At 43.1% G+C, this 25,508-nt stretch overlaps 1 protein-coding gene across 1 annotated transcript in view; it reads left to right on the top strand.

The window, feature by feature from the left end:
• The window catches only part of LOC124613127, a 29,354-nt gene extending 4,686 nt beyond the window's left edge, over positions 1–24,668 (top strand). Inside the window, exon 2 of the mRNA XM_047141743.1 lies at positions 24,096–24,668. Coding sequence (XP_046997699.1) covers positions 24,108–24,464 — 357 coding nt within the window. The 5' untranslated portion in view covers positions 24,096–24,107 and the 3' untranslated portion in view covers positions 24,465–24,668. The remainder of the gene's footprint in view (positions 1–24,095) is intronic.
• Positions 24,669–25,508: the final 840 nt, after the last annotated feature.

Here is a 25,508-nt window from a genome sequence, read left to right as displayed (position 1 = left end):
TAATTCCCTTCAATTGTGAACCCAAAATAGCCGCATGTTGATAAAAGGCTAACTTCTGCGACATTTTGTTCTTTTCAGGTTTAATAGACGGCCAGGCAGCAGATGCATCTCGAAGCTTTTGAATTATGTACAGGGAGAGGGCATCGTGCCAAAATAGAAAAGTATTTTCTACATTAGCTGTCTTCTGATAGTGGCATTTTATTTTTCTTCAAACCTCTTGTGACAGCTGTAACTGAGAATAAGTTTTCTACATGGATGTAATCAATAAACTGCATGTGCATTGTCAGACTGTTATAGACAACATAAGCGAATTCGCATATATCGTTGATGATTAATTTCTCTCTCATGTTTCGTATTGTTTCAACAACATGAACGAAACCTTACGAAAACTGTGCACTGTATTATAAGAAATGAAATAAAACTACCCACGATAACCATAAGACGAAAGTCTGTTTTAATAAAACTGAGTATCTGTAAACAAACGTGCCTCAATCGGCACGAATTAGTAAAATACTACTCACTTAGACTACGATTGGGTCTGTGTTTAATTGGTATGCTGTGTCATACTCAACAATTATGCAAATGTGGCATTTCATAAATAAAGTTATGTCTTCCTAGAAAAGCAAAATTTGCTTGTCAGCAGCGGAAAGAGGCGTTACCTGTTGTGCAGCATTGTAAGTTTCTCACCATTGCACTATGAGTTGAAAGTATTTTCTTGCGATTTCCTTATCAATGTTTGCTCTGACTGCTTGTAGCTCTTTCGCAGAAGGGATAAAAACGTTACAGTCTGCGAGGCAGGAACCGCGAACCATATCAGAAGCTTTTTTACGGCTCATCACGTCACCACACAGCTAGCGAAGAAGTACGCATTCTGACTTCCTCTTAAGAGGTGAATATGTGCTAGAACTTGTAAAGCGCTATTTAAAGGACGAGATTAGTAGTGATTTCCACGTGCAACGGCTTTCCTTTGCTGAAAAACCGTAAATTTACAATCTTTTATTACACCTCAAGCGATTATAAGTCAGATTATTCAATGGAAATGACAGTAAATATCAAGTGAACTTTGAGGCTTAATTCCGTGGACAGCAGGAAGTAACTCGTCGATCACAGAGTTGCCAAACATACCTTGCCTTGTTGCCAAATCTCAGTTACAGTACCAGCGGGAAGAAGTCGAACCGATGTGATCCTACAGCGGTCTGGGAAGCGACCATAGCTAGCGTCTCAAAGACGCAGCTGCTATGGCCTGGAATACGTAATGCATCTGATTCGCATTTCTGTAACTAGGTTTGGGGACTGGAGCGTAGTTACCAATAATACTCAGAACTTACTGCAAACTAAGCATCATAAATCAGTACCTCTCATAGTTGTTTTTATATCTCTTTCGTAACTGTACTCAAAACTAAGAAACTCATTCACGGACGTCTTCGTGCCTCGCCGATAGTCGAGCACACCAAACAAATAAAAATAAAAAAAAAGAATGTGTGTGTGTGTTTGTGTGTGTGTGTGTGTGTGTGTGTGTGTGTGTGTGGCGGCGGTCAGTTTTTTTTTTCTCTAAGACTGTATCTACAACACATATTGCATTCTTAAGAACCAGAAGAATTAAAAAAACAAAATTTGTTTATGAGAGCAACGTTAACTATAGCATTCGAAGTATTCATTGTACTGTACATGTGTGTGTCAACGCATTCCAATGCCCACTCAAGGAAGACAACGATGCACAGTCTAGCTTCAATACTATAAATGCACCTCAGTTTGTGGATGATCTCAGGTTGATAATCATTTTGAATATTTAGCAGTGCTGTACCCACTGGTGTTAAACTCGCTTTCAACCAATGATTCCCACAGCTACAGGAACAATTTTTGTGATACCTCTTAGACAAAATAATTATGCAGTGCTATCAGACGGAAAGATCAACCTGACACAAACTGTGGGAAGTTTGTTTTACAACCTTTGTACCTGGATAAAGAGCTTTTCCTATTTGAGATATCTGTGAACATTGCTGCATAAGACGATTTAAGAAGAAATTAAATTCCTCTAGCTACGCCAATGTTTAAAGAAGTCGTCTCAACGGCACTAGCTCGTGGTTTGTGAATCGTTTACAGGCCGTACTCTGCCGCATTTCGCTGGTTGGAAGGCAAAAAGCTTACTGACCAATTTCACACAAGCTAAAGGGGGACGAAATGTCTCCCACTGGAAGGTCATATTGTTTTATTTAAGTGGTTACAAAATCAGGTAAAACGAACAGTGACGTTGTCAGTATAAGCAGATTACTGTTGACAGTATGATGTTGCACCGCCCAGGGCCTGTAATGATAAAGGGCCTTTTAGGTCAGGCATATTGTATGCAGACGTGGAAGAGAGAGCACCACTAAATTCTACAATCCGTATGCATAAGCATACACACAAAAATTATTGTTACAGTGTACTTATGGAGCCCAATGATTGAATTGCATATTTTCCGGTGAGAAAGAGTGCTGGCAAACAGTCTTCGCTACATTAGGTTACTTAAACTGGTGTCACTCTGAGCTAGAATTTATGGTCAGCGACTAAGTGTAAGGACAATTAGTCGGATGTGGGTTTGGCAACTGTGAAATACTTTCCTACATTATAGAAGGGAATATTAAATTTGAACTAATATTGCGAAAATTTTCAACTTGGGTAGCTTAGAATGAAAATCTTTCTGTTTATTGCAAAGGAAAACAATTGATTTTCTAAAACATTCTCTGTCATACACAACTCTAAACAGGTCACGTCGACCAAATCATATGAAAGAACTCACAGTGACGTATATCGGAAGGCAGTGTGATCCCTTGGCTTTTGGTTTGGCAGTATTCGACAGCCATTTCTAGGCGCAAGTAAATGAAGAAAGGTAGCGCGATTTTGTTATCAAGTAACGTCTTCATCAATTACTTTAGTTTTAATGTAATTTACGAGTTATTACTGATGTTTGATATTAACATGAAAAGGATTACGTAGACAGGGAAAGAAACTGTTCTTGGGCAACTACTTCTGTAGTGACCAAAAGGCCTCAAATGATCTTCAAGCACATGTGTTCCAGCAGCGGTATGAAGAAAATGATAGTAATAATGACTGTAATAATCGAATTATCCGGTAACTTCACACTTCATAGTGGATATTCAAGGACTAAGAAATTTCCTTCATTAGTGAAAATTACATAATGGCTTCACATGGAGGCTATGATGCCCAGAAGAGTCTTTACATCCTGCTGGCGTGAGAATAGCATAATCTCCACGTCAGAAGCTTACTTCTACTTAACCATTTCATAGATTCGCATTTTTCCACCGTGACTAATTTTTTAAGCTAAGCACATCATCTGTTACAGCACACTCCTGGGGCTGGGAAATGTGGCCACTGTGATTCGAATTCGTATCTCCTCTTTCGAGTAACTGAATCTCTCGAAAAAAGTATAGTTCAATCATTTGGTTCCTTTTTCCAAGACTGCATTCTTCTCTAGGTCTCCTCCAAAGGTAAGTATGTGGGTCCGATTTCTGATCCAGTACAAAAATATTCATAATTTCATTTCAAGTCTTATCACGTGCACATCGGCTTGCTAGTGAAAATTAACGTGCATTTTTAATGTCTGTTCATGTGTTGCCAACAATTTCTGGTCAAACACCCACATATCTTATTGTTGGTGAGTAAGCAATTGATACTTAAGCTATATTCGTGGATGATAAAGAAGAACGATAGGAGTGCGGTTCGATTGTCGCTCGGACACAAAAAATTGTGTCCTTATTTTAGATTCAAACACCTATCAGCTGGTAAGAAGAACCGATACGTAACATTTGATTTTACTTAGTTAACAATCCGATTATGTGTTGGGTTTGTATCTCCGTCACAGAACTTCACATCCTGAGATTCATCTTTAACTACATACACACTTTGTTACTTGTGAATGGAGGCATATCACACATCTTTCGTGGTTAGTTAACAGGGATGAAAGGGTCTTGATAGGAGTCCCGGTTTATTACAAAAACTGTCGTCTTTTATTTTCAAGTTTAGATTTGGTTACTGATACTGGCGAAAATTTCGGTAATTCATGACTGTTCACGGCTAGACAGCAATATGATATGATGAGATAAGGTCAGATTAATACTTGTTCCATAGATCATGAATACGACATTTCGTAATGATGTAAAACATAACATTTTAATGAAAGATTTCTACACATAGCGGTATTCAATTCCTTTACAACAATTTTTTGCCCTCTCTCTCATTCTTTTTACTTTGATCTCTCTCTCTCTCTCTCTCTCTCTCTCTCTCTCTCTCTCACACACACACACACACACACACCCACCCACACACACACACATTCTTTTTTTTATTTTTATTTGTTTGGTGTGCTCGACTATCGGCGAGGCACGAAGACGTCCGTGAATGAGTTTCTTAGTTTTGAGTACAGTTACGAAAGAAATATAAAAACAAATATGAGAGGTACTGATTTATGATGCTTAGTTTGCAGTAAGTTCTGAGTATTATTAGTAACTACGCTCCAGTCCCTAAACCTAGTTACCGAAATGCGAATTAGACACATTACGTATTCCAGGCCATAGCAGCCGCGTCTTTGAGACGCCACCTATGGTCACTTCCCAGACCGCTGTAGGATCACATCGGTTCGTCTTCTTCCTGCTGGTACTGTAACTGAGATTTGGCAACAAGGCAAGGTATGTTTGGCAACTCTGTGATCGACGAGTTACTTCCTGCTGTCCACGGAATTAAGCCTCAAAGTTCACTTGATATATACTGTCATTTCCATTGAATAATCTGACTTGTAATCGCTTGAGGTGTAATAAAAGATTGTAAATTTACGGTTTTTCAGCCCAGGAAAGCCGTTGAACGTGGAAATCTCTACTAATCTCGTCCTTTAAATAGCGCTTTACAAGTTCTAGTACATATTCGCCTCGTGAGAGGAAGTCAGAATGCGTACCTCTTCGTTAGCTGTGAGGTGACGTGTTCAGCTATAAAAAAAGCGTCTGATATGTCTCGCAGACTGTAACGTTTTTATCCCTTCTGCGAAAGAACTACAAGCAGTCAGATCAAACATCGATAAGGAAATCGCAAGAAAATACTTTCAACTCATAGTGCAACGGTGAAAAATTTACCATGCTGCACAACAGGTGACGCCTCTTTCCGCTGTTGACAAGCAAATTTTGCGTTTCTAGGAATACATAACTTTCTTTCATTGTTAAAACAATACTAAAAATGATAGAGGTATTATTCATCAACGATATATTCGGATTCTCTGATGTTATATATAACAGTCTGACAATGCACATGCAGTTTATAGATTACATCCATGTAGAAAACTTGTTCCGAGTTACAGCTGTTACACAAGGTTTGAAAAAGAATGAATTGCCACTACCAGACGACAGTTAATGTAGAAAATACTGTTCTATTATGGCTCGATGCGCTCTCCCCGTTCATAATACAAAAGCTTCGAGATGCATCTGCTGCCTGGCCGTCTATTAAACCTAAAAGAACAAAATGTCGCAGAAGTTAGTCCTTTTTCCACATGCGGCTATATTGGGTTGAGAAGTGAAGGGAATTATGCTCAAAGTTCCATTAAGTTGGTAACTTCAGCAGACAGCAGAATTGCGTTTTAAAAAATGTAGGAGCGAATGTAATGGAACTTGTAAATCTGATCTAGGGTGCGCAACGCTTGCCGTTACACTACTACCCATCATATAGCTACAGCAGCTTTAGAAGTCAGCAACAGGTCCTCCAGAACTTCCGAATTCCACAGTGCTGTGAGATAATGTGTATGGCCGGAACTAGACTTCTGAGAGACAGACAGTTACAGCTTTTCTTTTCCACTGCACGACGTTTTCAACAAACAGATAGCCCAATAGAGTAGCTCAAAATGAAAGGAACGCTTCCTATTTAAATTTCTGCATCCAACACTGTTGGCAGTTCTGTGTAGGTGGCAGTTACGTGATTTTATTCCGGCGATTGTGAGATAGGGTCGAATGTATGCACTGGGTAGCCGAGGCAGCTAGTTCATGGCGATTTGGTCAACCAGGTAAATGAATGTACTGAACATGCTGCAAACCACTACAGGGAGCTTATGTGTCAGAATTCTCATCAAGTGCGCTGCAACAGTGTTATGATAGAAGAACGTACTACAGAGCAAAGGTTTGGTGGTGTGTTGGATTGATGATAGATTGCTGTGCTGATGGTCTGGGTTCGATTCCAACTACTGCTGATGATTTTTAATGGGGAGAGACAGATTCTCTTCTCTTCTGGCTACGTCAGGTGAATAAGATACACTCCTGGAAATTGAAATAAGAACACCGTGAATTCATTGTCCCAGGAAGGGGAATCTTTATTGACACATTCCTGGGGTCAGATACATCACATGATCACACTGACAGAACCACAGGCACATAGACACAGGCAACAGAGCATGCACAACGTCGGCACTAGTACAGTGTATATCCACCTTTCGCAGCAATGCAGGCTGCTATTCTCCCATGGAGACGATCGTAGAGATGCTGGATGTAGTCCTGTGGAACGGCTTGCCATGCCATTTCCACCTGGCGCCTCAGTTGGACCAGCGTTCGTGCCGGACGTGCAGACCGCGTGAGACGACGCTTCATCCAGTCCCAAACATGCCCAATGGGGGACAGATCCGGAGATCTTGCTGGCCAGGGTAGTTGACTTACACCTTCTAGAGCACGTTGGGTGGCACGGGATACATGCGGACGTGCATTGTCCTGTTGGAACAGCAAGTTCCCTTGCCGGTCTAGGAATGGTAGAACGATGGGTTCGATGACGGTTTGGATGTACCGTGCACTATTCAGTGTCCCCTCGACGATCACCAGTGGTGTACGGCCAGTGTAGGAGATCGCTCCCCACACCATGATGCCGGGTGTTGGCCCTGTGTGCCTCGGTCGTATGCAGTCCTGATTGTGGCGCTCACCTGCACGGCGCCAAACACGCATACGACCATCATTGGCACCAAGGCAGAAGCGACTCTCATCGCTGAAGACGACACGTCTCCATTCGTCCCTCCATTCACGCCTGTCGCGACACCACTGGAGGCGGGCTGCACGATGTTGGGGCGTGAGCGGAAGACGGCCTAACGGTGTGCGGGACCGTAGCCCAGCTTCATGGAGACGGTTGCGAATGGTCCTCGCCGATACCCCAGGAGCAACAGTGTCCCTAATTTGCTGGGAAGTGGCGGTGCGGTCCCCTACGGCACTGCGTAGGATCCTACGGTCTTGGCGTGCATCCATGCGTCGCTGCGGTCCGGTCCCAGGTCGACGGGCACGTGCACCTTCCGCCGACCACTGGCGACAACATCGATGTACTGTGGAGACCTCACGCCCCACGTGTTGAGCAATTCGGCGGTACGTCCCCCCGGCCTCGCCCATGCCCACTATACGCCCTCGCTCAAAGTCTGCCAAATGCACATACGGTTCACGTCCACGCTGTCGCGGCATGCTACCAGTGTTAAAGACTGCGATGGAGCTCCGTATGCCACGGCAAACTGGCTGACACTGACGGCGGCGGTGCACAAATGCTGCGCAGCTAGCACCATTCGACGGCCAACACCGCGGTTCCTGGTGTGTCCGCTGTGCCGTGCGTGTGATCATTGCTTGTACAGCCCTCTCGCAGTGTCCGGAGCAAGTATGGTGTGTCTGACACACCGGTGTCAATGTGTTCTTTTTTCCATTTCCAGGAGTGTATAATGGCATAGTGGTCTGAAATTCACATTAAACATGATTTCCTTCTGTACCGAGTAGACGTTAGGTTGAACCAAAATTAAATCGGGAGTGGCGAAATGTGGGAACTCTATCACCGGTAACCTTTCTTATACTAGTTATTTATTTCTAGCAACGAAACAAACGCTATGTAGGGTCAGAGGATACCAATTCCATCTTTTATTTGAGCTTCTGTATGTCGATGAAATTGATTCTGAACGTGGAATGGAACTCAGACCGCCCTTAACGCGGAATTTGATTCCTTCGTGACAATACCGCTCGACTACTATTTATTGTTTGGTCAAAACTGCAGATCTCCACATATTGGGTGTGAATGGGTGCGAATCCTGGCCCAGCACTAAAGTTTTCACTATGTATTATCAAGCTCTAGCATGTGAACACTTATCTGCTGGTGGATAACAATTTTGATTTTTAACGCACTTTCATTCGCCGTCAACACTAACGTAATCTGTCGTTTTGACACCCAATGGGACACTGAACTATTTGAGAGAAAACTGAAAGTTCAAGGATGTTATTCCGAGCTGCTGGCGGAGAAAAATTCGGTTTCTGGCGTCTCTTTGTGTGTAGTCAACTATATGTGTGGCGTTCGATTCCCAGTCAGGACTGAACTCTTCGTCATATTATTTCTAGTTCAAACATGCTCACAAATCGCTTCTGGTGTAACAAACCCATATTTAACGTTCGTTTTCTCTCGAATATAACAGCGATATGTGCCGGGTTGGATTTCTGGGAAGGAAAATATTAATGTTTCGTCTCGTTATTTCAGTTAAAACTTCTACCTACTGCCGAGAAAATCGGATATGTCACAGTTGATTGTGCTTCGATAACAATCGATTAGGTTCTGGGTTCAAATCCTGTCCAACACAAAGCTTTACCTCACGGCTTTTCAAATAAGTTTCTTGTGAATAAGCAATATTTGACATCTCTCGTAGTTCGTTAACAGGAACAATAGATGCTGGGTAGGAATTCGCGTCCATTAAAAATGTTTACGTTATGTAATTTAAAGTTGTTATTTGCTAACTGATACTGTCTAAAATCGAGGTATATCACTCTCTGTATGCCTAGTCAGGGATGATTGTTAGTTTCCGTCAGTCGCGAAATCTTAGTCTGCATGACCTGGGTTTGAATTCATATGCAGAACGAGACGGTTCGTCGTGTCATTTGAAGTTCATACATATTCTCAGCTAGCTGCTCATGAATAACTTTAATTTTTAACGTCATTTTGTGTTAAATAACAAGTACGATATGTTACTTTGAAAAGGAAATCATGAATACGACGAACTTACTACGTGCATTGCCTATCTGACGTAATAATGAGAGTGGTAACATTCAGGTATGTCATTTATTGCAATAAATGTGAGCTTACAAGCCTTAAGGACAGTCTTATCTGTGATAAGGTGTTCCCTGGTATTTCTAGTATTGTGGTATAACTTTACATCTTGAATTATTGCGATACAGAGCAGTGTTTTCTAGTGGTGATTTGTTGTAACCATTTTCAATAGTCAAACGACTGTACCAAGGAGCGAGTAGAGGACCTGCTACAGAGCTGCGTTATGTGGGTTGCATGCGAACCAGGCGAAATGCAATTCTGGTCGTTCGGATACTTTTGAGCATGAGTGTACATGGAAGTGACATCCTTACAAACGTATTACAAAGTCGCAGTCGTCTTTCGATAGAGGGAGTGCTTATTTAAATTACACCCATTTGTGAGTTATTGCTACAGCCATACACTTGTATATGATCATCGCCAGGTGCAAAGATAGGAAGCATTATTAAATTAATATAATGCTCGTGAATAGACGAAATGATCCAACGTAGTTTGACTGGGATGTCGGAGATCAGTTACTGCAGTTGTAAAATTGTTCAAATGGCTCTGAGCACTATGGGACTTAACATCTATGGTCATCAGTCCCCTAGAACTTAGAACTACTTAAACCTAACTAACCTAAGGACAGCACACAACACCCAGCCATCACGAAGCAGAGAAAAATCCCTGACCCCGCCGGGAATCGAACCCGGGAACTAGGGCGTGGGAAGCGTGAACGCTACCGCACGACCACGAGATGCGGGCTGCAGGTGTAAATTCCAAGCCTCTAAAGGTTTATATCCAGGATAATTTAAGATGTACGACCACATAAATTTAGGCGTGGTGAACACCCATGGCAGGTCAGCGTTATTGGAAGAACACTAAGCAAGTAAGTAGGCGGTTACGAAATCCTCGTTCGGCCATTTCTTGACTACTGTTCGACCGTCTAGGACCGTAAACTCGATTAAGAAAGGAAATGGATTCAAAGAAGAGTTGGAAGCTTCAAATGTCTGTTGAGAGTGTCACGGAGATGTTCAACCAGCAATGGTGCGAAACGCTACGAGAATTACTCACAAAATTCTGAAATCCTATGTTCCATAACGAGCCACGGTACATATTATTTCTTCCGACGTATCTCTAATGTACTGACCACTCAACAGTTACGGTAATTCTGGTTCATACTTGAAGAAACAGAGGGTCTATGTTTCCGCGAATAATCTGCAGACAGAACAGATAGAAGCGGAAAAATGGTACTCGTGTATAATATATCATCTGTCACTCACGGCACGGTCACTTGTGGAGTTGTACATGTCGTTATTCTCAGCACCAGATTCATTTATGATTAAATGGAAGATTTTAATCTGTACTGGAGAATCTTTCGCCAAGATCTGACGGATGCCAACAAATTTTCTCTAATGTTTTCCCCTTTTCTCTCTTTAAGTGAATGTACTACAAACAATATGGTTATAAGAATTTCCGAACGGAACAGTTAAAGTAATTTGCCATCCTTAATTGCCTTAGTTCGTATGCATTTATGTACAACGTGGCGACAAGTGTTTTACCTGTGACGAAAGTTTGTTCACATTTGACTTAAATGTTTTTAATTCGTTTTTTTAAGTAGAGCGTAAGTGACTATCAGTTACAAGAAATACGTATACTTCCTACTGTTCTCGATAAACGTACTGAGCTCGTGGAACAACGTCGCTTTAATGCAGTGAATCCCAGGTTTTCTGAGGCCATATAATGAGACTGGTTAGTACCCACCCTCCTACGCCATTCCCACCCCACCACCACAACTTCAGCCCCTTAGCAAACGTTAAAATGAAAAGTAATTTCCTTTGAACCATTCTAATTTCAAAATGACAAAGGATTAATTATTATTTAGCTTTTGTAAGTGTTTTAACAAACCACGAACAAATTAGTCAATGTGTTTTACCAAACCACGAACCAATGAGTCAGTTAGATGCTGTGTACTGCTGGGTGCTAACAATCTTTCCTTACTGAGTGATGAGTGTCATTTTCTTCATCCACACCCCACACAGCCATTTGAAATCAACAAAGTTGAAATGCGTACATTGGACTTATTGTTTGTATGTCACGTGATTACTCTACCCCTTACTTCTGAACTGAGAGAAATTGGAGGCCCTCAGTCTGCCAACACTTAGTCTGATCCTGCAACTAACAGCAATAATAATCACAATTACTAATAATACAGCCTAGGCGCTACAGTATCGTAGTAGCTGTTACATATACCGACGGAAAAGAATCTGAACACCAAAAAATAATTAATGTTGATTAATGGAATTTCGGGACTACATTTGTCTGCACTGCAAGACCACATGTTAATAAACGCAATATAAAAAATTGCAGATATGAAATGCTGTTACGTTAATAACCAGGGTAACTGTCAGAATGCTGAATGCAAACATGTGAACATGCATGCATTGTGTTGTACAGGTACCGGATGTCAGTTTGTGAGACGGATTTCCATACTTTTTGCACTGGGTCGATCAATACAGGGACGATTAATGCTGGTTGTGGATGACGCTGTAGTTGTCGTCCGATGATGTCCCACATGTGCTCGACTGGAGACAGATCTGGTGAACGAGAAGGCCAAGACAATATGTCGACACTCTGTAGAGCATGCTGCCTTACAACAGCGGTGTGTGGCCGAGTGTTATCCTGTTGGAAAACACGTCCTGTAATTCTGTTCGTGAAAGGTTGCTCAACAGATCGAATCACCCGACTGACGTACAAATTTGCAGTCAGGGCACTTGCGATAACCACGAGAGAGCTCTGTTGTCATATAAAATTTGAGATCAAGACTGGTGCTAAACAGGCAGATGGATTGTCACCATTGTTGTTCAATATAGCACTGGACGATCAGGCAGTGGAGAGCAATAAACGAGGAAATGGGAATACCAAAGACCCATGTGGGGGACAAAAAGGACAACAGGGCTCAAGTGGACTGCCTAGCCTTTGCAGATGACATAGCAATAGTGAGACGGAAGAAGACGCGAAGACACAACTCGACAACGTAAGTAAGGTAGCCAGGAAGTTGGGACTGAGGATAGCCTATGACAAGACAAGGACATTAAACACCACTGCAGACTGGCACTGTGCAAATGGTGGACAAATTTAAATACCTGGGAAAATTTATAACAGGAAAGAACAGGAGCAAGCAGGGAATAACAGAGAGGATAAAGAAGATGAGGTCAGCCTTCTGCATGACGAGAGAGATACGTACAATAAAAAGAATATGTTCACAGAGGCAAAGATCACTGCAAAGCAACAATGAGGAATGCAGTATTATATGCTGCTGAGACGCTGACGCTAGGAAGAAATGGGGCAGAACAACTAGAGAAAGAAGAGAGAAAAATATTGAGAAAAATACTAGGTCCAAAAAGAGGTGGAGAGAGGTGGATGCGAAGACCTAGGGAAGAATTGTACCGGAACATGAGAACAATATCCGGGGAAATCAGACTCAAAAGGGCAAGGTTTGCTGGGCATGTAGTTAGGATGAGTATGGACAGAATGACGAATAGAGTGTGGGAAACAACAGGAAGGACAAGGGGAAGGATAGGAACAAAGTGGATTGTCGAACTTCGGAAGGATTGGTTGGAACTGGGGATCAAGGTCGAAGGAAACGATAATTGGAGGAACAAATATACATGGACAAATATGCCGGAGATCAATGACAAAGAAGAATACAGGAAAAGATTAGAATGTCACCAGTGGAGCCGCCAGGAGAAACGGAAACTGAAGATCTCGGAAGAAGAGCGGGAGAGAAGAAGAGAAAGAGTGAAGAGGTTCTGGGAGAAGAAGAGGGAAGTCCAGTCCACGAAGGGGCTACCCGTGGTCCTACAGAGGCCGTAACGCAAGAAGAAGAAGAAAATCTCACCCCAGATCGTAAATCCAAGTGAAGGTCGAGAGTGTCTAGCATGCAGACAGGTCGGTTGCAGGCCCTCACCTGGCCTCCTTCTAAACAATACACAACCATCACAGGCCCCGAGGCAGTTCTAGCTTTCATCAGAACACACAACAGCCTTCCACTATGCCCTCCAATGATCTCTCACTTGACACCACAGAAGTCACAAATGGTAGAGATTTAGGGTCAGCGGCTACAGGGCTCCTGGCTCGGAACTGTCCTTGAAGTAACCGATGTCTAACAGTTCGATGTCTCACTGTGGTGCCAACTACTGCTCAAACTGCTGCTGCAGATGCAGTACAACGCATGCTCCGAACACGATGGCCTTCCATTTGGTAGAGCCACGTGGCCGTCCAGAGCCCGGTCTTCTCTCGACCGTACATTCTCATGGCCACAGCTGCCAGCAGTCACGCACAGTGGCTCCATTCCTGCCAAGTCGTTCTGCAACATCGCTGGAAGAACACCCAGTTTCTCGTAGCCCTATTACTCGACCTCGTTCAAACTCAGGGAAGTGATGACAATGACTTCTTTGTCGCGTTAAAGACATTCTTGACTAACATCAATTCATCACATCCAGTCTCTAAGGAAAGTCAACCCCACGACCGTTATTGCGTGTATTTAAAAAAGTCTGATATGATCCTGACAGTGGTGCTACAAGCGCCATGCTTATAAGACTCGTTAAAATTTGAATAGAAGTCATCTTTCAAAAGGAGAAACACGTCTGAAACCTACAATTATGGTTAAATGGATGCAAGGAGAAAGCTTAGGGCTCATGTACAATCACGTGTCATTTCCTTTTACTACCTTATTGGCATAAACACCTCTTAAATGGACAGGCCATTGGCAATCACAATTTCAGTTAATTACAATAGAGAAAAAGTACGACTTCAGGCCTCAATAATACGGCAATATAAACAGGTAGGCCTTGATTAATAAGAGTTTCAGATAACCCAAATTATAAAACAACACTTAATTTAATTAAAAGGGATCAGGCAGGCCGTCAATAGCAACAGCTGCAGTTAAGTAAAATTACTAAATAGAAAACAGGCAGACCTTAAATAACAACAGCTTCAGTTAAGTGAAATTACCAAACAGAAAACAAGCAGACTTTATCTAATACGAGTTTCAATTAAGTAAGGCAACCAAATAGAAAACAAGCAGGCCTTCCTGAGTAGCTGCTTCAGTTAACCAAGAGTTTGAATTGCGTCTTGACAGGGGGTGCACGAGAAGGCTTATAAGCAAGGCACACAAGATTCACCAAAAAATGTTCAAATGTGTTTGAAATCTCATGGGACTTAACTGCTAAGGTCATCAGGGCCTAAGCTTACTCACTACTTAACCTAAATTATCCTAAGGAAAAGCACACACACCCATGCCCGAGGGAGGACTCGAACCTCCGCCGGGACCAGCCGCACAGTCCATGACTGCAGGGCCTCAGACCGCTCGGCTAATCCCGCGCGGCAAGATTCACCAAATAGGAAGGCCAAGAAAGGTTACAATGCGATGACCGGCCTTCCAAGGCCCTTTTCGTTGGGTACAGACTGCAAAAGATGTATTATCACAGCGAGCCTAGTTACGTGAAAGCAACAATAACTAGCCAAATCGTATACCAGTGTCACTCCAATGTGCCGCCTCTACAACGACAACGAAATGTCAGAAAGAAAACTAGGCTGCCAAACCCAATTATGTAACCCCAGCAGTTGCAAATTTTGAGCCCCAGGCGACTCGTAAGCCAATATACTCGTAATTAACAGAACGATGACGTCTGTAACGCCCGAAGGTATGTCGAAACTGGCACCCGGCCGTATAACAAGAGAAAGGTACCTATCCGGCGTTCGAAGACATTTAGCGGGGAGGTCGGCGAAAGCCGAACCATCTACATACTGCGTAACGAAAGGTGGGAGAGGGGTGGGGGTCTGGTCACACCATAGAAGAAACACATTATCGCTCCAGCTCAGGACACACCATCGACTCACACATTTTAAATATTCTGTTAACAAACATTCGAGGCTTGTATAGACTCAGGAAAAGCAAACAACAGCCACAGTTCAAGGAACCAATCGATGGTGAAATAGATCAGCTAAGAAATCACAACAGACCTATAGATATCAATAAGAAAACGACAGTTAAAACCTCAAAATCCAAAACTTAACTGTAGTTCATGAATCGAAACTGAAGCTTGCCGGTTCCAAAGTGGGTCCAGAATTCACCACAGGGAAACTGGTTTCAACTCTCTGATCTGTATGCCACGTCCCAGAGTTGCCTGGCCAGGTTACACACAAAGACAGCTTTCGAAGTCAGCCACAGGTTAGAATTGGCCCACAAATATGCCCAGCAACCACTTGCCGGACTCTGTGCTCAAAATGATTGCGCAAGTGCTCACCTTACTCGCCGGGCGGACTTCTCACACCATCCTCCTCACCCCTTTACCATTCCCCAACTCACCATACCGCAACACGCCTCGCCTTCATCAACAACCTCGAATGGAAACCTCAATGGCCTCAAATCAGAGGGACCTCACACGACAGAACGAGTTAGTGACGCCAAGAATTCGAAAGTTGATGCCTGCAACCCTGTCACGGCTCAACCTCCCCTCTTAAACCAAAGGACCGTTGTCCAGTCTATAGTAGAAAAAGGGGAAGGTTAATTAACAGGTTGATTAAGGTGCACACTAAGGACAATACCAATGGCCAGATGCCTGACAACCAGACCCAGAATTTTCGCGATAGAGCGCGGAGTTAGGTCACATGGAATGGACTTCCTGCGCTTGGCACCACCCCTCACCTAACCAGCACAGTTCTTCAAAAAAGCTCATGTTCTACCTTGCCCTGAAAGGGGTGTCTGTTCCTGTTATATCGCCCGGCAGCAGTGGGGTAAAATAATGTTATTCCTGGCCCATTTCCAATTTTCCCGGAGGTCTTCCGGTGTAACAGACGAAGGCATGAGGTCACTGATATACCACAAGTTGGATGGAGGAGAATTGATGGGATACTCAAGCAAGAGAGCGGCTGAAACTGTCTTGGACGCTTCGTGCTGCGCAGTAGTAAATGAAAAACTGAGCCAAGGCAAGGTGGTGTACCACGTACTCGAAGCCTTATGATGGTAAATGATCAAAGCTGACTTACGGTTGCGATTCACTCCCTTGGCAAATGATGCCTGATGCCTAGGAATAATATGGCGTGATGGTTAGGTTCAAAATGGTTCAAATGGCTCTGAGCACTATGGGACTAGAATTTAGAACTACTTAAACCTAAGTAACCTAAGGACATCACACACACCCATGTCTTGGCAGGATTCGAACCTGCGACCGTAGCGGTCGCGCGGTTCCAGACTGTAGCACCTAGAACCGCTCGGCCACCCCGGCCGGCGCTGGTTAGGTGCTTAACAGAGTTACAAATGCAAAACTGCTTAAACTGTTCGGAAACAAACGCTGGAGGATTATCGCTAACAACATCCTTAGAGGGTCCAAACCAGATGAAGATGTTGGTCAGATATGCAACGATAATGGCCACCGTGACTCACGACTAGGGATTAACCATACAAATCGGGAAAACCCGTCAACAACCAGTAGAAAATATCTGTTCCCCTTCTTGGTACGAGAAAGAGGCCCTAAGCAATAAACAAAGAATTTGTCCATAGGGTTCTCCTCTCGCTCCGATTGTAACAACCCCTTCGGAGAACTGTTACTGGGTTTAAGCTTCTTACAAGCTTCACAGTCATCCAGTAACCGCCTGATATCCTTATACAATTTGGGCCAAGTGAGGTGAGACTTAACCTTTTCCATGGTTTTGTGGAGGCCCAGATATCCTCCCACTAGAGAATTATGAAAATAATGTAAAACGGGAAGCATCAGCCATGGCTTCGTTATCTTGTTTACGTAGTATGCCATTCCTGATGGAGTAGTCGCTAACCTCACCACGTGATGAGTAGCTCTCTTAATGGATCCCACAACGGATCTTGATTGTTTGGTTTTAAGGTCAAAAAATAACTGAGTAACTTCAGCTAAAACGATACACACAGCTGGGTGAGACCCACTGACGCCCTTGCCCCTGAAACACGCGACAGAGGGCGTCGGTGACTTAGTTGTCAAGATTCCTTTATGTGTCGCACCTTGAAGTGAAATGCCGAGATGCAGACCGCCCACTTCGCCATCTTGCCAGTTTTCTTGGGTTGAACGAATACCCAACATAGGGCCTGATTGTCCGTCTCGAGATCAAACTCCCTATGCTCAAGATAGAACTGGAACTTCTGTAAGGCGAAAAGCGCAACTAGCACCTCGCACTCGTAAACGGAGTAATTCATCTCGGGACCAGACAGCCTCCTAGATGCGAAAGCTAATGGGCGTCTTATACCTCGATCCTCCTGCAACAACACTGCAGAAATACCGGCACCAGAGGCATCAGTTTGAACGATAAATCTTTGCCGAAATCCGGCACGGCTAAGACTGGCGGATTGGTGATAACGGTCTTGATAGCTTCAAAAGACGCTTGTTGCCTCTCACCCTAGACAAAATTCTTCCCCTTCCTATGCAGTTTATACAGGAAGCGCCCGTCTGGGCAAAATCAGGGACAAACAGAAGAAAATAATTCGCCATCTCAATAACTCTGGCTACCTCCTATTTCGAAGCTGAGGAAATTTCTTCAACACCTTAGTTCGTTCCTGATCAGTCATAATGCTGTCCCCGGAAATTAAATGGCCTAGAAAGAACATCTATTTCCTAGCAAGTGCAATCTTGGACGACTTAACGGTCAACCCTAAATCACGAAACGTGGAGATGACTTCCCGAAGATGGGAAAAACAATCCTCGAACGACTGACTATTAATGACATCATCAAGGTAATTAAAGACACAAGAAAACTTCAAGTTGCCCGGAATATGATCTAAAAAAGACACAAAACTGTCGCCCCACTGGACCAGCTGAACGGCACCTCGTTGAACTCATAAACAGCAGTGCAGAATACGATGACACGTTTAGACTCATCGGTAAGAGGAATCTGATAATAAGCTTGGCAGAATCAAGCACCGTGAACCACTTAGCCCCCAGAAACCAGGTAAAGCAGGTGTGAAGATCCGAGTCTACAATCAACCGCTGGTCTGTAGTCCTGATCCTGAGCTTTAGGAACGAGAAAATTTGATGACACGTAGGGAGATGTAGACGCCTAATGACCCCCTCATTCAACATACTCGCCAATTTCTGTCTCTAGATTTTCATTTTGGCTGGCGAGAGGCAGTACGTAGACTGTAACACCGGAATATCGTCAGCCAGGTATATATAGTAAAGTACAGTATGACGTTAGTGACCCCCAACTTAGTAGAGAAAACCTCGCGAAAATCCCCAAGTAAATTCAACAACTGCCCTGCCTGACGCAGCTCAAGATGGGCCATATCAAATTCACCAGGGTTGCAGTTTATGAAATCCCCCACACTTGCGCAATGGCAAGAGCAAAAAAGGCTATGTTGTCACTGGACGAAGACCTAAAAGAAAAGGTGCAGCTCACAAAGCCTAGACCTAATCCATTTTTCTAAATAAAATCACACCCGAATAACAAACTGAACACTAGGCCATTAACAAGCAAGAGGAAAATCTGCCATGAGAAATTAAAAATGGACCAACTACAGCGCACCTCGCCGAACAGAGGCAACTCTTGCCCATTGGCCACACGACATCTCTGAGGACGGGGGCGCACAAAAGATAATTTACAAATGCCCAAGCTCCAAATACCAACTACAGCTCAACAAGGACACAGAGCTACCAGAATACAACAGCGTGCGGAAAGGTTCTTGTCCTAGACGGCCACAGATAAAAGGGAGGGTGATCGAATAAGCGCGCAACGTGGCACGCACCTAAGACGCGAAAAATCCCCCTCCCCCCTTCATCGCCTGACGTCATTTGCCGAGTCTAAGAGTCCATGCTATGGGACATTCGCACACCAAGTGATCGCGGACGCCGCACCAAAAACAACCTTTCCAGCACATGTGTGCTTGAGGAGACGCATTAACTGTCGAGGCGGACGGATGAGTTTCCAAGTGCTCTTCATGCCTCCACTCCTCAATGGCAAATGACAAGGATTCAATGGAATCAACCAATGTTTACAGTTCCCGTAAGCTAGTGGGGCTGGAAGAAAAGGCCAAGTGTGACCTATCCTCGGGACACATGCCCTCCAAAATGTTTGATACAGTATTGAGTTCCGAAAGCGACATACTAGGCGCACTCGCTCGACATACTGACTCAGTAGTTCAAATGATACCCACACCTGCCAGTAATATTTGCGTTCAAGCTCGTTTCGCATCCACGGCGAGAGCTTCCTATCGACATTCAATCCTTATAGATGTCCTACTGACCCCACCCGCTTCAGGACTTCAGATATAAAATCATCATGAGCAGCTTTCGCCAAGAGGTAAAGTAATGCTAATATCACGTGGTGAGAATCCCCAAGGCATCTGCACGAAATTCACGTCGCACCAGCAGCCACAAAAACTGCTGGACACTGCCCAAGGTATCGAGCGAAAGCTCTGAAATATTATTGAGCAGGCACATAATTGGGTTGAGTAGTCTAGAGACATGGTTGGCCACAGGGCTACCTAAACCTTTGGCCCAGACACCAGATCAAAGAACTGATTTGTAGGGGGAAGCTGATAGACTTCCTCCTGCTTCCTGACGTTCTAAGCTTAAGGGAGCTGCTTGGACCTGCAAATCCCTCGCTCGATCACTCAGCTACCTCACCCTGGTAACTTCAGGCTGGCTAATTTGCAAGGAGGTAATGTCCCTCTCACGATTCCCCAGATGTTCTATGTGGGTCTGATTTCTACCAATTTGCCTAACAGTAAGTTGACTGTCTTGCAGAAAGGACCAGTCCCTCTGCACGTTATCCAAAGCACCGGAAATATTATCGAGAGAAACACCTACATCCCCAATGGTGCTCGCCGAAACGAAAAGTGGGTAGCCCAGCTACGCACGCAACCTCGCTGTCATTTCTGGAACACTTCTCTCGATTCTAAGCTCCCGAATTCTAATTTCATACTGCAAGAGCTCCTTCTTTAGATGCCTGATTCCAGGGCATCCCCATAGATCCATAACCAGCTAGCTCCCTGTGAACAAAGGAATACATTAATACAGTGTTAGACAGAAAGAGATCTTTACACACTAAGGAAACGATCACAGAAAAAAAGTGGACAAAAATAAAAGACCCCCCGCGATGAGAAAGCAACCACGCTCTGCAAATACCAGTTGGAACCTACAATTATGGATAAAGAGATATAAGGCAAAAGGTTAGGGTCCATTAACTATCATGAGTCATTTCCTGTTACGACCTTATTGACATAAATACCTCTGAAATGGGTAGACCTTTGATAATACAACTTCAGTTAACTGTAACACAAATTAAAATATGAGATCTTAATAATAGGGCATCGAAACAGGTAGGTCTCAGTTAATAAGAGTTTCAGCTAACCCAGGTAATGAAATATCTCTTAAATCGATTAAAAGGGGACAGGCAGGCCTTCAGAAATAACAGTTTTGGTTAAGTAAAATTACCAAATAGGAAACAGGCAGGCCTTAAATAATAACAGCTTCAGTTAAGTGAAATCACCAAATAGAAAACAAGCAGGCTTTATTTAATAAGAGTTTCAGTTAAGTAAGACAACCAAATAGAAAACAAGCAGGTCTTCCTGAGTAACTGTTTCAGTTAAGTAACCAAGAATTTGAATTGCCTCTTCACAAAGCGGTGCTCCAGAAGGCTTATATGCAAGGAGCACAAGACTACACCAGATAGGAAGGCCAAGAAAGCTTACAACGAGAGGACCGGCCTTCCAAGGCCCTTTTCGTTAGGTACAGACCTGCAGAAAATGTATTAACACAGCAAGGTTAATTAGGTGAAAGCAACAATAATTAGCCAAATGGTATACCCGTGTCACAGCAAGACGCCGCCTCGGCAACGACGGCGAAACGTCCGAAGAAAAACTAAGCTGCCGTACCCAATTACGTAGCCTCATTAATTGGAAATTTTGAGCCCCATGCACCTCGTAAGCCAATATAATTAACAGAACGATGACGTGTGCAGCGCCCGAAGGTATGTCGAAACTGGCACCCGGCAATATTACAAGAGAAATGTACCTATCTGGTGATCCAAGAAGACATTTGGCAGGGAGGTACTGCGTAACGAAGGGTGGTCGAGGGGGAGGAGGAGGACGGTTCCGCCCACAGCATAGAAGAAACACATTATCGCTCAAGCTCAGGAATCGTCTCACACAGTTTAAGCTATCCTACTAACAAACAAGCGAGGCCAATATAGACTCAGGAAAAGAAAACAACAGCCACAATTTAAGAAACCAACTGGTGGTGAAACAGATCAGCTAAGAAATCGCAACAGACCTATAGGTGTCAATATTTACTTATTTATTTGCTGCCATTTACAAATGACCTGCCACCTTGATACTAAGACACGTTGTTCTTTCACAATACGAAATTATACAAGTACAGAATATAGTACTTATTTGTTATTTCTTACTTTTAAAAGGATTAATAGTATTCCAGCTTTAAATATTTATAAACTTAAAAGTAATTAAGAAACGAAAACCTTAAAATTAGCGATTTATGAATGGGCGATAGGAATTTATGGAGACAGAGAAGAGGTTATGACATTGTATAACTTTCAGTCACATTATGAATTCGGGAAAATTTTTTCTAAAGTAAACAACATTCCTACGTTCACGTTTGATAAATAAAAGATACTAAACATTTATGAAATTAACGAAATTTTGGAAAATCGTATTATAAACCATAACCATATTTTTAGGAAGAGTGAAAACAGAAGATAAGAAAGATGATAATGGAAGAATGTCCCTTCACTAAGTGTGCCTGACGGTGAGAGTGTCTTGGAATTGTCCATCAAGCCACCGACCGCCAATCACAGCTTTTCATGTAAATCTAACATCTATTCTTGATTTCCTAACAACTAAACCTGAACCTCAATTCATTTATTTACTTTTTTTAGGCTGTTGTGTTGCTTATTTAAGGTATTCCTTCATTTTCATTTACGGTCATGTCGGGATCAATGTCATCACTTGATTTATGTCGGAATCAGTGCTGTTTTCCAATCTGTGGATTTCATCCTGTCTATGCTTATAGGCTCGTTGTGTATCTCGGACATATGCTCTATAGGTCGCTTTGGATATATCGTCAGTGAGTGCGTTTAACATGGTCCATTAGTCTTCGTCTCTGAGCACTGTGTGTATGGTGTCTTGAATATTATTGTGGTTTAAGTGTATTGTGTGTCTGATGTTGGTATATCGTCCGCAGAAAAAAACGATGTGTTCTGAAGAGCCATCTTCCCCACATGTGCATGTTGGTGTCTGCCTGAGACTCACGCGGTTTAAGTGTGAGAGATAAGGGCCGTGTCCTGTTAAGAAGTGTCCATACCACGGCTGGGATCGGTATGTTTGAGTTTCAGTCTCTCCCTTACATCGGGAAAGAACTGCTGTAGTCCGCGGCCAATAGCACTTGTGTTTCACTCACGTTGCCAGGTATCCATCCTCCAATTTTTTAGTATTCATTTTGTGTCAGTTGGTGTTCCAGTGATCTTTCGAACCTGGTCGTGCCCTCCCACCTTAAGCCAGCTTCTAGCAGCTATATACCTTATAGTAATGTTTATCGGATAGATTCTGAGCACCAGACAGTGTGATTCCACCGAGGTGGTGCCCAAAACCCCGGACAGTGTAAGTAAGCCGCTCCTTTGTCTTCACCTCTCGAGGGTCAAGTTTGTTGATAGGCTCAGCCTGTGAGCCCATGTGGTGTCGGCGAAGCTAAGTATCGACTCGAAGAGAGCACAATAGTATGTCCGCGTAACTCACAAGGCGAGTTTAAATTGTACTGACTTTAGTATTGCCGATTTGTGTAGTATTTTTTCTGCCTTTTTTTGACAATGCACATGTGTTTATGGAAATTTTGCTTTTCGTCAAAGTGTACCGAAAGACACCCTGTGGTGACTGCTTGTTTAATGTTTGTGTCCCCTATATTTACACTAGGATTTCTCTGGTGTTTTCGTCGCACGAAAATTTTTAATTCCACAGATAGATTAATATGACCAAGATGGGATGATGTGCTACCAGCAAGACGGTGCACCACCTCACTTCCTCAAGAAAGTTCAAGGTTTCCTGGATAATCGCTTCCCGCATTGGTCTGAAGAGACAATCGCATGGCCACATCGCTCCCCGTACTTGACACCACTTGATTTCCGTCTCTGAGGTTTCATTGAAGACCTCGTGTATGTTCCTCCCCTACCAAACTTTTCTACCGACCTGAGGAATCGAATCTACGCTGTCGTTACCTAAGTTACATCCGATTTGCTGCAACAACTGTGAGAAGAAGCTCACTGCCGGTGGGATGTTTGCAGCATCGAAAATGGCAGTCGCAACGATTCACGTAACACTCGATACTTTTATGTGAACTTGAAGTTTTTTGCAACAATACGACACGTCTACCAATTTTGTATACTATATCAGCAACTTTCCATGTAATTCCAAAGTTGTAATAGTCCTTTTTGATTCACCCTGTATATCATAGCACATGTAGTACTCCCAATCACATTTCCCGAAGTCTAATTTGCTGTGTTATCGAACGTTCTTCGCTTATTCGAAGTCAGAGTGCAAGCATTGTGTTTCAATGAAATAGAACAAAGAGGAATTTAACACTTGTCAAATGAGACATGTCGACATTTTCGGTGTAACCACCTTACAGTAGTACACCAACATCAAAAACTACAGTGAGCACACTAGGCAGATCTTTTTCGCGAGTTGTTACATTCCACAGTGACGTGAGCCAAATCTGTCTCACTGCCGTATGGATGAATGTGGCCACACACATACCAAAACAGTTTGGCACCATCGACAGCCCACCTAGAATAATATCTCACTCACTAAGAAGAACTTCCCATTAGTATACTAAACTTTTCCGAATCTTGGTGATTTAACATTTCTTACTGTTGTTACAAGACCAATCTGACAACTGAGTATTACCCAGAGCTTACTTTACGTCTTAGGTAAGAGACTGTCACATGAGTGGACATATAAAACACTCATTGTTTATATAAAATATTCACTGTTTTTTTTTTCTTTTCAGAATAACTGTGTAATGAAGACAACGGAGTTACTTGTTGTGGCAACTGTCATTTTGTCGTTCGACAATGGTTGTGACACAGTGCCAACAAGAAGGCCACAACAAGGGGCACTACAGCGACAGAATCAGGGTCAACAGCCCCAACAGGGTGTGGCGCTCGCTCCGTGGTACGAGGAATATCCTGACATGACGGCATACCAGAACGTGCCACCTTACCTGCCTGTACACCCCGTGGTGCTGTATGATGAGTCCATTTACTATCCGCCTCCTATGGACTTGCAAGATCCTTATTACTACATGGGGCTGGGAGGATATGGACCCTGCCGCAGCGGCCAGAAGAAGCACGGTCGCAAGCACAAACCAAGACAATAGATATTTCAACGACACATCGACTGTCACAGCAAAACTGATGTGTTAACATCAGTCGCTCAGTTTATTATTGACACTGTTAGAGCGTTCTCCGTGTGAGTTGCTAAAAACACATGTGACAGAGCCCCAAGTACCTGAAAAACGCAAAACTGGTTTTACCTGTGTGCTGTGGAACTTCAATTACACCAATTAAAGTGGAAAAATGAATTCAGAGTGACATTTATTATAACACAAAAATTACATTTATCTTGTATCTTACCAGTCTCATCGGAACAAAGTGTTCATAGAGAAGATAATACCATTAAGCTGCGGAGAAAGAACAACTTACAAACAATAAGCCGATACAGAAAGACAAAGTACATGATGCTTCAACTCTACTTAAATTCGAAAGCAATATCATACATATACGTTATTTCCAGGTATGTGTGTCATCTCACATTACACAGCGATAACAACTCCATAATACTAACAGGACATACATAGCTCCAAAACGAGCGCAGCTCAGAATTATTCAAACATAGATTTTAGTGTGAACCTTTCACGTACTCCCAAACGTTCTACATTCTCACATCTCTATACTATAATTTCCTACAGAGGGCTCTCTGAACTCTTATTTGAAAGCTTTCACTTAATATTAGTAAGAGCATTACCAAAATCTGAAAACAACAATAATATTACTAAAATCCTAAACTATAATCTAATTCATTTATTAATAAATTTAAAAGGACATTAATATATGATGTAAGGTGTCAGGCAAATCCAGCACCTTCCATGAAAACCCTGACATGATAACAAATCCGGAAGTATGTCACATAGCTCCGAATAAATCCTGACATTAAATTAACCAAAGTAATACGATCAACGAGTGAGCAAATGGAATACCACAGACTAACACAATAACGCCTAAATGCATGTCATACCTTCCCACCGTGAAACAGACGCAGTTCAGAGGGGAGAAACGAGGACAGAAGCCGAGAGCACAGTCGTGTAAGCTAGAAGGCCCTACCATGGTCGGCCGACCGCCAAGACCACCCCCCAGCCCCTGTT

The sequence above is a fragment of the Schistocerca americana genome, chromosome 4 (assembly GCF_021461395.2).
Source record: "Schistocerca americana isolate TAMUIC-IGC-003095 chromosome 4, iqSchAmer2.1, whole genome shotgun sequence".
In the NCBI taxonomy this organism is placed as follows: domain Eukaryota; kingdom Metazoa; phylum Arthropoda; class Insecta; order Orthoptera; family Acrididae; genus Schistocerca; species Schistocerca americana.
This window is presented reverse-complemented; position numbering and strand designations above follow the sequence as displayed.